Raw genomic sequence first — 15261 nt, forward strand, 5'->3', positions numbered from 1 at the left:
TAAGACAACACTGGAGAAGAATACTTCACTTTGGCTTTTTAAACACATTCCCCAAAATCACTGCTCATTGGAAAAATATAAGACCATATGTATTCAATGATGCACTTTCCAAACACTTGAATCCTGATATTAAGAAAGGTATTTGAGAATATATTTTAAAATTCAACTAAGGGCCATTTCACACTGCTAGTTGAGTCCACGGTTGTTAAATATTATACTATACTCCTGCTGCCATCTTGTGGTAATTGTTGAAATCTCTCCCTCTCCCTCTCCCTCTCCCCACTCCCTTGCATCCTCCAACCTCTTTCTACCCCAACCCCTCCACTTTTAGGTTTTCCTACCTTTAGGGGGGTACTTATACTCAAACCTTAAGGACTCCCTTTCTTATGAGGTTGGGGAGATGAACCACAGTATACTCTAGAAAGAAGAATGGATTGTTGCAAATTCCTCACTCTGCGTGTAATATACTTCCTCTTTTCTCCTTATATGTCTTCATTATCCACAAAGTCTTCCTTTTAACAATATATATATTTTTTTAAATTCAGGGGTTATTGTTTAGATTTATCTAGTTTCCTACAAGGAAAGGAAGTACACATTAACGGAAAATAAATTTGTATTTTATCAAAGATTTTTCCCTTCTAAACTTTTTCCAAATTGTTTTTTTACAAAGAAGGAAAAAAAGCATCATGTGCTTCTGGCTATAAAATATCGCAGGATGGAATGGCCTCTCACGGCCGTTGGCACCTACTCTCAGGAAACAAAAAGGAACTTTGAGGAGGAGATGAGGACACAGTCCAGGAAGAGATAGCCCCCCACGATTCCAGGCTGGCTGGAGGTGGGCACCCTGGCATCACTTTATTATTTCTGCACTGTCCTGATCAGCTATGGACACTGCTGCTGCATGGCAAGGGAATTAACAAATCTGGGGGGAACTCAAACATTTCTCTGATGATATATTAATGTAACTCTTAACTAAACTGACATCATCAAAGCAAGAGTATATTTTATAAAAGCTACCATTTCCATCTAACACTGTGTCCCCACTCCAATTCCCAACAAATAGGCAGACAGCCACACAAGAGTCATCCAAAAGACAGGGACAGAGAGAACTCATTTAGCCAGAATCTCCCAAAACAGGGTACGAGTGAGGAAGCAAATAAACATGAAATTAATTGGTTTCATTCATTGTGAAAATAACTTTGAAACAATCTTTTCCAAACTTATCTTGTGTACCCATAACTATATGATGCACAATCTGTATTTTTATACTTCTTTCTTAGAAATCTATGAACCTTAAAAAAACTTAGCCTTATGATAAGCAATTCAGTGACACAGCATGGATTTGATGTGATTCTTACATATTTTCTTCCAATATTTATTAAAAGGTCTAACTATTAATATAAAATGAATTCACTTGCATACCACCCAAACGCATCCTTGGCACCACTAATGATATGAACATCACACTTTATGAAACGTTGCTGTGAAATAAACGTGCTAAGTAGCGTCTAGTCACTCTAACAAACTTTATTTATAAATAAGTAGCTTTAAGTGTCACAGATCAGGATTCTTATATTTCACAGCCATAGTTCAGATCAGAGGCTTGCAAACGTGTTTTCTGCCATGACTCACCAGACGGATGAGGTCCTCATGTGCAACACACTCATGTGAAAAGACAAGACTGTCTGTGGATCATGTGCAATTTCCTGTCATATATTCATAATCCCCCATTCAAGAAAGCCAACCAGAATGCACGTAAAAGGCTGTCCCTGGGGAGATGCCTGTGAATGCACTCAACCTTATTTTTTAAGGAACAAATAATTTATGAATTTTTATTTTTAAACAATTATTTACTCATTTTAACCTTACAACTAATCAAATACAAACCACTGTGTCATGACACCACAGTTGAAATCTCCCAGAGTAAGACACAGGATATTGGATTGAGTATTTGAGACTGATCTTATTCTCTGAGAGTAGACTGAATTGAATAGGAACTGGTTTTATTCTCTGGAGGGCTCAAGGGTTTGGGGTTTTTTTGTTTGTTTTGTTTTGTTCTTGTTTTTAAAATGTTTTTAATACATTCTAGATATATGTACTGCTCTTACCTTTTCTCTGAAAAGTAGCATGTGGGAAGAGAAAAGTATGTTAAGCTAACGGTTTTATTTGGTTGGAATTTTTACTGTAAACAGATCTGGTTTCCACCCACGGGTTTACAACGTAACATATAAAAGAGTTTTCTATTTTGAGAATTTAAAGCATATGTAGCCAAGTCCCTTGGTGACCATGTGATACATGAAATTAGCATTATCCACATTATGTGGGCCAGGGAGGCATCAAGAAACATATTAACATTTACCCAAAAGCTTTAGATTTGCTCCTTAGACAATATGTTCATCATACAGTTGAATAAACAGACCCACAAATATTTGTAATAGGCAAACATACCAGTATTTTTAGGATCACTATATGGCTTTTCAACATGTTTTTAAAGCATTTAAGGTCAGAGTGCTCAAATAAAGACACATCTGAGGATGTAAAACACATTTTAAAGCAGATTCTAAATTGGACTAGAAAGGAGGGACAGTCTGAATTAGCAACAAGTCTAACCAAGAGATTAATTTAAGAACCATAGTTGCATAATCTCTATCACAAGTTTAAAAAGTCAAAATAAATCCTAACAAGGTAATTACAGTAGACATCTTACTGGATTTGCCTTAATAAACACTCAGATGAAATCAGCGCATTCATGTTATCACCTTGCACAACAAAGTGCTATAAATGTGTTCATAAACAACAAAATCAATCAAATCAACTCCCAGGATAACAAATAAACTGCTTAGGACTAACTTCCAAGAATATATCAAATCAATATGCACTAAAAAAAAAAAAAAGAAAAAGGAGATTAAATGTGATGCTCGCACATCAGACTGGACAAATAACTACAAATAGTATTTTTAAACTCTCTAGTCAATATAAACTTTATACTGATTGAATTTAAAACTACATAATTTTCTAAGATAGTATGGATTTCTATTATATTCACATATAAGAAACAATATGAAAATGTTTAAAATGAAACCAACCTAGAAGAACCTTAAGTCTGTGATCCATCAATAATGTTTATTGAGTAATGCAGAGAAGGTTAAGCATTTTTTAAAAGGAATCTGTTGTTTAAGAAAAACAATATATAAAACAGGGAAATTAGTTCAACTGCCAACCTTCATATAATAAAACAAATCTATTTAAAAGATATACATCTTCTGTATGTATCAATTTTGCATTGAGCAAATATTTTAAAGAGTTAAGTATTTTCAATATGCACAATGAATAAATATTTTTAAAACTTTAGGAAATTCAAATTGTGTAAAATCTGAAACATCTGAGGACAAGAAAGATGTTAAAAGGTTAGAGTAATAGTCTTGAGTGAGAACTCTGCTCCACGTTTGCAGCTACATGTTTTTTGCAAATGAAATACATCTGACAGGAATTAAAGGAGGTGAAAAATCACCACTGGGTAAACGTAAGACGTAGTGCTTCCATAGAAAGTGACAAATATTGATTCTAGTACCTTGTTCTGGGTGACAGCATTGGGCTACATGCCCAGTACCAAACACAAGCATTGACAGACTGTAAGATGCTTCGATCTATTTTATAATAACAAACCCAAGAAGTAAACCCTCCTTTCTACAGGAAACTGATTTGGGCCAGCCTTAAGCTTTCATAATATTGATCATGATAAGAAGTGTAAATTTGTAAACTGAATAAAGTGGCAGTTTTGTGCATGTGTGTATGCATGTGTATTTATGTGTGTGTGTGCATACACATATATACATATATATACACACACAAATAGATAGACACACATATATGTGTATATATTCATTTTTTTCTTTTCCCTTTTTAAAATTTTTTATTCCCTATTATCTCTTCAGGGACCCAACAGCACAGTACACCAATAAAACTATCCTCAGGGTCAGTACTCCTTTCTGACAATCCCCAAACTCCTGAGCTTTCACTTCTGTGCAACAGGATATGCTATCCCTGGTTTATCTCAGAGCTCACAGTAACTTCCAAGAGCTACAAGAAACCTAGATAATACAGGGTTCTGAACTCTGATAAGCAAATTCTTAACTGCAAATGAAAATAATTATTCATACCTTGTGCAACTATGAAATCTCCTGAAAATCTTATCAAAAGGGTTTTAATGCACTCTCAGCATTTCTTACACTGTACAGGGAGAGAGCACTAGGAAACAGGCCCTTAGAAAAGAGGAAAAAGATATAACATCTTTTGTTTTTTCAGGTCTGTGAGAAATAGTTTCAGAGGGTCAAATTTCTAATGCATATATGAATAAATGTATACTTTCAAGCTATACACTTAGTGATGACTCAAATGGATCAAGAACTCCTGGAGTACTACAGATACTTTTGGAAAATGTACATTATTCTGAAACCTGAACTGACCCCAAAGCAAAGTGAATGTGTCTTAAATAACAAGTATAAACAGATGCTAAGTCAAAGACATCATTTCATCAACTCCAGTACAGATGAGAAATCAAGAATCTAAATTTTCTTTCTGGTTTTGTTTCTGAGATCCATTAAAAGGCACTTCCACAATGATTTGCTCAGTTTTCTCATCACTGAAACCAGAGTATTACCCACTTCTTTTACAGTTTTGACTGAAAACATGTGTAAAGTGCTTATGTTCAGACTCTGTCCTCTTCAAATCACATGTGGCAAGATACAAGGATCTTTACAAGCCATCTTGCTTAAAAATCCTCCCCTCTCTTTCTCAGTCTGCCTCTTTTTAAACTCTGGTCATAAATATTACTCATCTCAGCAAACTAAATGAATGTCCTCTTCCAAAAGTTCCTGTTAGAACAATATGATGTGAATCAGAAAGAGGCAATAAGTTAACATATTGCTATATGATCAGTTAGTGATTAATTCATTTTGATGATAGGAATGTTAGGAATGAAGGGATTAGCATAAGGGGCCTGAAAGGCAAAAGGCAAAGGGTATCCAAAGGAGGCAACCAAGATCATTTTCACATCCTTCGTAACTCCATTATTCATCAGCCCTGCATATAACATGACACTGAACTAGAGAAGTTGGGTGAGGAAGGAAGAAGATGACAATCCCATGGTAAATGACAAAGGTAAATCTCAAAAGTACCAGCCCTATTCCAAGGTTATAGAGTATAGCAGTTTAGAACTTGGGCTCTAAAAACTTCTAGATTTGGGTTTGAAACTCGTCTATGGCCTCTCCTAGTTGTGAGACCTTAGGCAAGTGACTTAATTTCTCCAAGCCTCAGATCCCACACCTGCAAAGCAGGGATGCATTTGGGACTATTGTGAGAAAACAGTGAACTACTGTAGGTAAATAGCTTAGCACAGTGCTAAGATTGCTAAATTCAGCTATCTTTATTATTGCTGTCATTGCTATTTTAAAGCATGCTGTATTTTCAATATGAACAATTAATAAATAGTTGATGCTAGGCCTAGAATTCAGCTGGGATCAACACACTTCACTGAAGTTGCTTACATCAAAATTAGGCCAAATCCCTTGATTTAGTTCTAAGGTCAAACCAGACCTGAATTGGATCAGAGATGCAAAAGGTAATGAGTTTCTGGGACATCTATCCCAAGGCATCCATGTCCCAGTGGAAGGAAGTTTGAGTTCCAAATGATCAACTTACATCATCAAGAATCAAGAGATTCATGACAAGAATAGCTCAAATGGCTCTGGAATACAGTCTATAATTATTCCTGTAACAGATTAATACTGATTCTAGCCCTGGCTTAAACTAATTTTTGAAAAATTATTTGCAGTTCCCTGAGCACACAGTGGCTAATTAGACAGCCAAAATAAGAAATTTAGGTGTGTGAAAAAAAAAAGTAAGGAAAAAATTAAGGGTAATAAATAATCCTTGATGTAGAGTATATGCATGAAAGGAATGAAGAGCTCACAGCAATCTATGAAATACCTGGAGCTCTCTGGCAGAAAGAAAGTTTTAAATGTAAATTTAAAATATGATCACTGTCATCCAAAACAGCCTGCAGTTTTCAATGATAATCACTTGATCCCTACTGGGCATTTCTTAAGAGGTCTGAAAATGAGTACCACAATAAGTGGGATGATTTCTTTTTAAACATGATCATCATATTGTACACTTGATACTTATGCTGGGAGCTCAGATCTTCCTTTCCTAGTATAATTTTCATCTAAGCATTCCTTAGATACTTAGATCATTCTTAATGGAGATTGTGCATTATGCCCTCTGTGAACACATGGAAATCTAGCTAATTGGACTGACTTGATTACAATAGTCGGTGAACTCTCCCATTTCCTTCCACTACAGTAAATGCTTAAGATATTTATGCCACCTATTCCTTAGATTTTTAGATTGAAATCATTTTCTAATGCAATCTTTATAGGCAAAACTTCCCACCTAATAAAAAACCCTATTCTTTCAAACTACATTTCTTTTCCTGTTAGTATAAAAATTGGGTGTCCTAATAAAGTTTGAAATAAACTTGTGATATGAATAGTTATCGCTCGAATGCTATAGAAACCACAGTAATTGGACATTAGCTTTGCAATAAAGCAGACTCTTTAGCTCCAGCATGCCCATCAGCATAGCACAGCCTTTAACAAAAGTCAAGTGAGGTGATGGAATATTACTCCTCAAATCCAAATATCTGAAAATTAGAAAATACACTTTTATTTTGAAAGCACGTTGTTTGCTATTAAATGCTGTATCCCTGAAATACTTTCGTAAATTACTTCCTTTCTGGGCCAACATAAGGTGTCTTGCTAATGATAATTTAGTACTGTCTCTTTAAGGGCTAGGAAAAGTACCTAATTCCAATGGTTACTATCTCCATATGTTATACCTGTCAAAATTCTTTAATCTCTGAGTCAGCTTGCTGAAAATAAACTCCTCCCTTCCATTTGATAGTATGAAACTAAGCATTGAGTGGGAAAAAGTTTGCTCTCAGTCCCAGCGTAAATCAGCGCATTAGGTGAAGGAGAAAAGTACTCTAGCTATTTGCTATAGATACAAATATGCTCTCAACCCCTACTGCGCATGATCCACTCTCAGGATGAACGTTCCTACCCCTAATACAAAAATGTAGGGAGTGGGGGTGGGGTGAGGGAGAGGAATAGAAAAAGAAGGACGATGTGTATATATGAAAGATTAGCCATTTCCTCCTAGTACATTTTTTAAAACTTCTCATTCTTAGAGAGCTCCTGTAAAGACAGACAGTGCCTGTTTGAGAGCTAGCTCCTGAATGAGAGTGGACTCCGGGAAGGAGGGTTTCCTCCTGTCCTCTCCACGCCCTGGTGAAATCTCTCTGCTGAAAAGCGGTGCAGTTACCCTCTGCGGGGCACAGTCCAGACACAGAAATGTGAAATTTCAAAAATGCGATAAAGCCTGAGCCCGGCAGCCCTGGGAGGCAAGCAGCTGCCGGGTGACCGCTGATGAAGTGGCTTCTTAAGGAGGTGGGCAGATTGATTCCAGCTGCTGAGCGCGGGGCAGGGCAGCGGCCGCGGAATGCGCAGCCCGGCTGAGTCAAGACGCAGCAGCAGCAGCAGCAGCTTCCCAAGCAAGGGTAAGGCCACATATTAGCTCTGTTTGCAGTCTTGGCCTAAGAGAAGGAAGGAGAAGGCTACTGTATCATCCAATAGGGACTTTCAAGGCAGGTTGGGCCAAAAGGTACCATGTGGGCAATGTCACTTCATAAGTGGAGAGTCATTCAGGAAATCTGAAAGCTGGCCCATGATACGTCTGCTTAGAGGAGTCCACATTTCCTAAGGCGAATCTTTTCTGCTTGATTCCTTTCTTTCTCCCCCCACCCACTCCCAGCTCCTGATCCTCTTCTAATAGGTCTTAACCCCGGTGGCCCAGCCTCCTTTGTCCCCCACCTAGTAATCAATACACAAGAGAGAGTTCAGAAGAAAAGACGGAGGGGGGTGCAGTGGAATGGGGGACATTGAGAGCCCTAGCCTCAAAATAAGAGAGTTAAGGGGGTGGGGAACTAGTTTAGGAGTCCCCTGAGGGCCCCAAACTCAGACACCAAGTGATCTAAGAAGAGGGAAGGGGTAAGAGGTAGGCGGGCATGAAGGCACGCCTAATGGAATATTCTATATCCTGAGAAATGCACTTTCGGCCGTGCACTTCCAGAGACTAAAAGCCAGTAATGGGCTTCGGAGTCTGCACTTCCTCTCCCTAATGTCCAAAGGCGCTTTAATGCTGCAGCCAATCGATCAGCCTTCTCCGGTGAAGGCGGCGAGTAGAGTGCAAAAGCTTCCTACTTGTGGCCAAAATCTGCCCAGCCTCCTCTGCACACCCCGAAGGAGCGACACACAACTTTAAACTGGCAGGATTGGGCTTTTAAAGTGCCAGGGAGGAGGAAAGGGAGGAACTGGAGGCGCCCGGAGAAACAGCCACCTCCCGCTTCACACCCTTTTTCCAGGGAGGGATTTAGAAGGAAGACAAATGGAGAGAGAAAGGGCTCATTATCCACCTTGGGACAGGGCCCCAAACCTGCTTCAGGTGCAAGGTCACCGAGCCGCCTCCAAGTCCAGGGCAGCCCAAGGTGTGGCACTTCTGGAAGGGACACAAGCAGAGCAAAGGAACATCCAGAAGGTGGAGTTTCTTTGCAATTTCTTGCTGACATCACAGCTGCTTTGAATGTGACCCTGTGGATAAACCTCTACCCCCTCACCCCCATACTCGAGCCCGGATCCCTGTGCTGGAGACAAGCCCCTGTTCCGCCTCCCTCCGCCCCCGCGCCCTCTCAGCGGAGTTAGGTCTCTGGGCAAGTTCTGTCCCTAAGTTGAACCCAACTGCCCGGCCTCCTGTCGCCCCTCCCCGGGAGGCCCGGACGGCCCCACTGAGCATGTCCGGTGGCCTGGGTCCGGGGTCGCCTTTGGGAATCTCTCTGGGTTCCGGAATGGATAGGGTTGGGTCCCAGCGTGGACGCCCCCACAGGGGCACGCGAAGGAAAGCCGGCGCGACTGCAGCCGAGGGCGGAGTGGCCAAGTTAGCGGGCGCGAGAAAACTTTCCGCGGCCCTTCCGCCCCCACGCCACTGGGGCGCGTCTCCCCGAGGAGCTCGCCTTTCCCAGCCGGCAGAGACAAGCACAGCACGTGATGGGCAGAAATAAAAATAAACACTTCCCATTCCCGGCCCGCCCGGTCACCCCAGCTCCGCGCACCGCGGCGAGCAGGGGGCGCCCTGCGCTGACCAGCCCCGCCGCTGCCGCCCGGAGCCCCCTGTCCCTGAGGCGCTGGCCCGGAGCGGTGGCCTCCGCTCTGCCCGGCCGCGCCGCGCCCCGGCGCCTACCTTTCGGATTTGGTGAACTTCCGGAATGCCTGTCGCAGGTCGTGGAAGGACCTGTACGTCTGCGGCTCGGCGGAGATACCCTGCGCCCGCGTGGTTCGGGGGCCGATGTGGGTCGAGGGCACGGGCAGCACTGACTGGCATTTGTGGAGTTTCCTCTTCAGCTCCTGGATTTCCTCTTCCTTCTCTGACAACCGCTTCTCCAGCTCTTTGATCCTCTCCTCCTTGAGCATGAGAATCTTGGCAAAGTCTTCCTCCAGCTCGCTCATTTTCTCCCTGAGCCCCTCCGGGAAACTTTTCCTCGGGCGGCGGCGGCGGCGGCGACGCGAGCGCGGAGGGAGCGAGTGAATGGGGCGCTGAGTACTAGAGCGCGGCACGGCGCTGCCCCTGAGGTGGCGCGAGGAGCCGCTCGCTTCGATCCACTTCTGCTGAATGGACTAAAAGCACCGAGGGCAGGATGAGAAGCCTAAGAGCGATGGAGAGGAGAGGCAGAGTGCTAATCCCCGGCCTCTCCCGGGAATAGGTGATTATCTTTCATTGAGAAACCAATTAGAGCTGCCCTTTCTCCCCTGAGACCCCCTCCCCCGTCCCCTTCCCCAATCACTCCGTGAGAATACGCGCGCGCGCCACCCCACCGGGAGCCTAGTTTCCAGCACAGGGTTGGATCAGAGAGCCTGGTCTCACTCCATCACATCAGAATCACTCTTCCACGCTATATGGTACCAAAGGAAGGGGGTGGGATGGGGGTGAGGAGCTCTATGCCACTTGATCCTTGAAATAGCAACAATCACCATGTGATCTGGAGGATGACGCAGCGCTTGTAACTGGATCCTGAAGACTTTGTGTGTGTGTGTGTGTCTGTATCCGTGTGTGTGACATTTCATAAATACTAAACTGCCTTTAGACCTGCATAAATTCATCTTTGTTTTCACCTTTTACTTCTCTGCTCTGGATGTCGCCTGGATGGATTCAGAAGGGAAGGGGTGTGTATGTGTATGTGTATGTGTGCGCGCGTGTGTTTCTACTGCTAAGTACCATGGTTGGGACTCTAAATAATAAGAATGACGGAGCCATAGCAGTTCCTGGTTTTTTCAGTATAAAACTTTACTGGAAATGGTGAACTAAAATTGTTGGTGAGAAAGTTGGATGAACATATTCATAAGCCAAATGGTTACCGGAAAGAGAAAGGCCATGCCTTGACTGTAAACTTCTTAGAGTCTGGATATTATTTTATCAACTACAGTTAAATTTTATATATTGAGCACCCAAATTTTATCACAACATCGTCTTCCATGGTTCTGAAGTGGTGGCACCAGTGCTAGAAGTGCTGGGTCACCCTACCGGTTCCAGTTTGAGGGAGAAATTGCATCTGTAATCATCTGTGTTTCTGTCTGTGCATCCTTCTCCTACCACCCTATGCTAAAGAGATTATTCTGTCCATTTGAGCCTTGCTAATTCCTACACTTTCTTTATATATATATACACAAATATACATATGTATGTCACAGAGAGCATTCTTCATAATGTAAATCACTGTTTAAGAGGTTATCTGGGTGTGTAAGAGAGGTCTTTCTTCAGGTGATAATCAGCAAAATAGTAAATCTATTTTTTTAAGAAAAAAATATTTGCAACTAAGATACCAAAGGATTCTTTCTGAAATTGTAACTTTGCTTAAAATGAAAAATCAAAGTATGATTACTGGCTACTTATATAAAAAAGATCATTCTACCTTTTCTGAAATAACTAAGTAAAGGAAAAACAGACATTTTGGTTAACAAATAAACTCTAAAATATATTTTACTCTGGAGATTATTTTTTATTATTTATTGTTAGTTCTACTCATCTGATCATTTTAAATTAAAAATATTTTAAACTGCATGTGAATTTCTTAATTGCACCAAATGCGGAAGTCTGGCTACATCTACTCATATTTCAGAAAGTGTTCTCTGTGTTGTTGATAGTTACTATTCTGTTGCTTCTATTATGAACAATTTAATCTACTATAATCCTTTTAGAAATACTAAAATAATTGACATTTAAAAATAATACATCAGGAAAAAAACTGATCACATTCAGAAATCTAGGCATAGCTTCAACTTTATTTATGGAAGAAATAAAAATAGTTTAAAAATGACTATTAAAGGGTTTTTACCAAATCTTACAGTATCTTAAATGAAGATATTATTCAAATATATTTCTCTTGCTTATAAAAAAGGATACATTTAAACCAAGATTGTACACACACCTCAAAATCCTAAATTTATTTCTGTCTTCTAAAGTAAAACTTATTTTTTTAACAAGTCCTTTTTAATTGAAATAATGTTGAGACCTAGTGACATTAAATCTTGTTCGTTGGCTTAAGAAATTTTTAATTTAGAGCACAAGGAAAGCTTGAGAAAAGACATCCTGGTAGAAGAATAAACATTGCATTATTAAAATTCATAGTATATTACAGCTAAAAGGAATTTTGAAGATGATCTAACCCAACCACATGTGATAATGGAGAAAAATGAGATCTTGAGAGATAAAGTCCAAGATCACCCAAGGGCAGAAGTTCAAATCCAAGCCCAAGAAAGGTGCTTTCTCTACCATGCTGCTCTTAGCTTAAAACCTGAAAATCTAGGAATTCTACAACTCTGACCATCCCTTTGTTGCTTACTTCTAAATCTGTAGCAACGATACTGTCAAAGCAGTATTAATAAAACTTTACTTTTTTTTTTTAAAGGAGAAGGTCGCCATCTAGTGCCCTTGGAGAAATTTGCTGAATAAAAATCTTCATAATAAAGTTGAGGTTATGTCCTTAAATACCTGTACCAGTGTTTTCATAGACCATATTTGAGATAAAGAAAATATGCATAATTTTGTTTCAGAATAAAACATTTTTTAATATTTGATATCTTTTAGCCACTGGATAACGATGATGACAATGTTGGTAAATATTTATTGAGTGTTTAATATGTGACAGCACAGGGCTTAAAACGTTATGTGACTAGCTGGTTTTAATCCCTACAATGAGGATTAAGGTAGTCAGGTAGGTGCTATTAATCATTTCCATTTTATAAATGGAGAAATTGGTTCTTAGCCAGATTAGGTAATCTTCCCATGGTCACGTTGTCCAGATTCAACCCAAGCTGTCCGGCTTCTACCTAAAATGCATTAAAATGTCCATGTTTCTGTGATCCCAGTGACAAGCAAAACTAAAATGTCTTCCTTAGGGGGGGCACACTAAGTTTAAAATCCCATATAACCCAGATAAAGTCCTAAGACTCTGGTTTTTAACAATCAATCTCTTTACCAAAGTTATTTTCCTTGTGATAGTTTGGGATATATTATACATTTCATGTATAATTTAAATTTTTTAAAAACATGTGCTTTCAAATGTTATGATTTTGTTTTGTCTCCTTTTCTCTCTCTTCTCTAATAAGAAACACTTTCTAAAGAACCCAAAGTCTTGTAGATGTAAGTAGCTCTTAGGGGATTCCTGTCCTTTAATCCAAGTCAGTGTCACAGGGGGCAATGGGAGGACAACGTCTATAAAAAAATTAAAAACAATAACAAAAGTGACTAAAAGTCTGCTTTTTATTATTTCTGTTTACTAGAAGTTATAAACAACATCAGTGATAAAATATTTCTCCTCACAAAAACCTTCTATTGATCTAAGTTCAAACGATTGCTGCATTTATTGTTGAGCAGGTGGACCAGTCCCATGGCCCTATCCCTTGGAATAACACTGACCTTGGAACATGTTGTAAGGATCTAAACTGAAGAAAATGGTCATGGGCAGGTGGTTTGAATGAAGTCCTCATGGATGGCAGTGGAAGTGTGCAGAAAAGAGGTTTGGAGAAATGAAAATAGAGACACAGGTCTGAGCTTTTGAAGTGGGTTAGGAGAGGGTCAAAATATTTAAACCATCTATTTCCAATATGTCTGCATCCAAACACTTCTCTTGGTTGCAAAAGAAAAAAGAAAAGTATTTATGAAAGACTGCGTGCAGTACATTTCCTATCAAGAGATGCAGTTGGTGAACAGAGTACTGGACTTAGAACCAAAAGACCTATATTCATGTCTCAGTTCTGTCACTTCTTGAGCTGTGTGCTCTTGGGTTAGTCCCTTTACTTTTCTGGGATTCACTTTCCTCATTTGTAAAGTGAATAGTTACCCAGGGTCCATTTCATCTTTCTGCTTTCAGTGATTCTATGGAATTCCATTTCCCTAGGACTCACCTTTTGAAATTATCAGTCTGTTCTTATAGACAAATCCATCCAATAACTTCAGCTATGTTTAAAATTTAAGAGAAGAAAAAGTTAAGATGGAGTCTGGTTTGTCCTATAAAGATAACAGTGTACTTTTTGATTAATAAAAGCCTGGAGTATTTTCAGTTAATTCTACCTCATACTAGAAGTGGCTTCAACATGTCACCTGAACCAGCCATGTTCTGGTAATCATAAAGTGTGGTCACACCTAGGGCAAGATAAAAGCTTGTCCTGAAACACACACACCTATACATTAAACACCACAAAAAACATGAAAACAGCACAAAAGTGTTGCTTTAATTAAACAAACCTCAAAATTATTCAGTTTCCATTTATTGAATTTATGTAAAGAATCATAACAGTTATTAAAAAAATAAATATGTCCCTAAAGAAAAACATACATAAATGCTTTTCACAATGCATTATAGATGTAAATAAAATTCTTTCTCATGCTACATGTAACAGGAAGACTATTGCCTTTTCTGATTTTCTGTGATATCTGTTTAAAGGTCTGAAAAAAAATTCTTCCTGGAAATTCTGAAACACTAAACTAAGAAATGGTGATACTTAATATATTGTAGAAATTCTATAGTTTATTAAGAACCTTGGACTTGGAGGCCAATAATTTCATCTCCGTGAGCCTCAATTATTCTAACTATAAAATGAAGATTCTCCTGCACCTGGATCTTTATTAGAGATTCAAACAAAGATAAAAACAAAATTTCATTTATTATATAAATGTAATCCTATATAAATAAATATAAGTAAAGTGGTAATGTATCCCCTGCCTTGATTTTTGGTGGGAAGATAGCTGATCTGGGAAAGAGGGTAGGAGATAGAGAAAGATTTGGTGGTGGTGGTGGTGGAAATATTTATAGTGCCATTCGTGCCCCCAAATCTCCACTCCACTGGTGTACATGCACCTTCGCCCAGTTATTCAATTAAACACTAATCAAGATGTTAATGTGAAGGGATTTTGCAGATGTAATTAACATCCCAACTCATTTGACTTTAAGATAAGAAAATTATATGGGTTGGCCTGACCTAATCAGATGAGCCCTTAAGAAGGATAGGGCTCTTCCTGAAACAGGGATTCAAATTGGGATTGGGATTTTATTGGAGGGAGATTCTCTGTTGCTGCCCTTAGGACAGAGCAGACCACATGGCTAGGAATACATATGGAGTCCAGAGCCTTAGAGTGACCACTTACTGACAGCTAGTGAGGAAATGGGGACAGTCCTACAATGGCAAGGCACCGAATTCTCTCACAAGTACAGGATCTGGGAAGAGGAGCTTGAGCTTCAGATGAGAATGCAGCATGGCTGACACCTTGATTCCAGCCTCGTGAGACCCTGAGCAAAGAACCCAGCCATGGTGTGCCCAGACTTCTCACTTCCAGAACTGTGAGATAATAAGGAGGTATTTAAATCTCTAAGCTTGCAGTAATTTGTTAGGCAACAAGATGAAACTAATAAATTATTCAACTACCATTCAAAAAATGTCCATTAAAAACATCAGAATTTTTTTTTACCATTTTCAGAAGCCTGACTTTCCAAGAGTCATTTTCAGTGAAATTACTTTAATGTATTTCAAATAGATACTTGAGAACATAAACGGTCGCTATAAATTATAAACTGTCTAAAGCATACTGAGGACA

The 15261-nt window shown here is 39.5% G+C and overlaps 1 protein-coding gene across 1 annotated transcript in view; it reads right to left on the bottom strand.

Annotated features, from left to right (window-relative positions):
• PRKG1 (protein kinase cGMP-dependent 1) overlaps nucleotides 1–9943 on the bottom strand; it is a 1297492-nt gene extending 1287549 nt beyond the window's left edge. The window contains exon 1 of the mRNA XM_063103400.1: nucleotides 9355–9943. Within this exon, the coding sequence (XP_062959470.1) occupies nucleotides 9355–9620 (266 nt within the window). The 5' untranslated portion in view covers nucleotides 9621–9943. The remainder of the gene's footprint in view (nucleotides 1–9354) is intronic.
• Between the last annotated feature and the right edge of the window lie 5318 nt (nucleotides 9944–15261).

This window comes from Cynocephalus volans, chromosome 7 (assembly GCF_027409185.1).
Source record: "Cynocephalus volans isolate mCynVol1 chromosome 7, mCynVol1.pri, whole genome shotgun sequence".
NCBI lineage: Eukaryota > Metazoa > Chordata > Mammalia > Dermoptera > Cynocephalidae > Cynocephalus > Cynocephalus volans.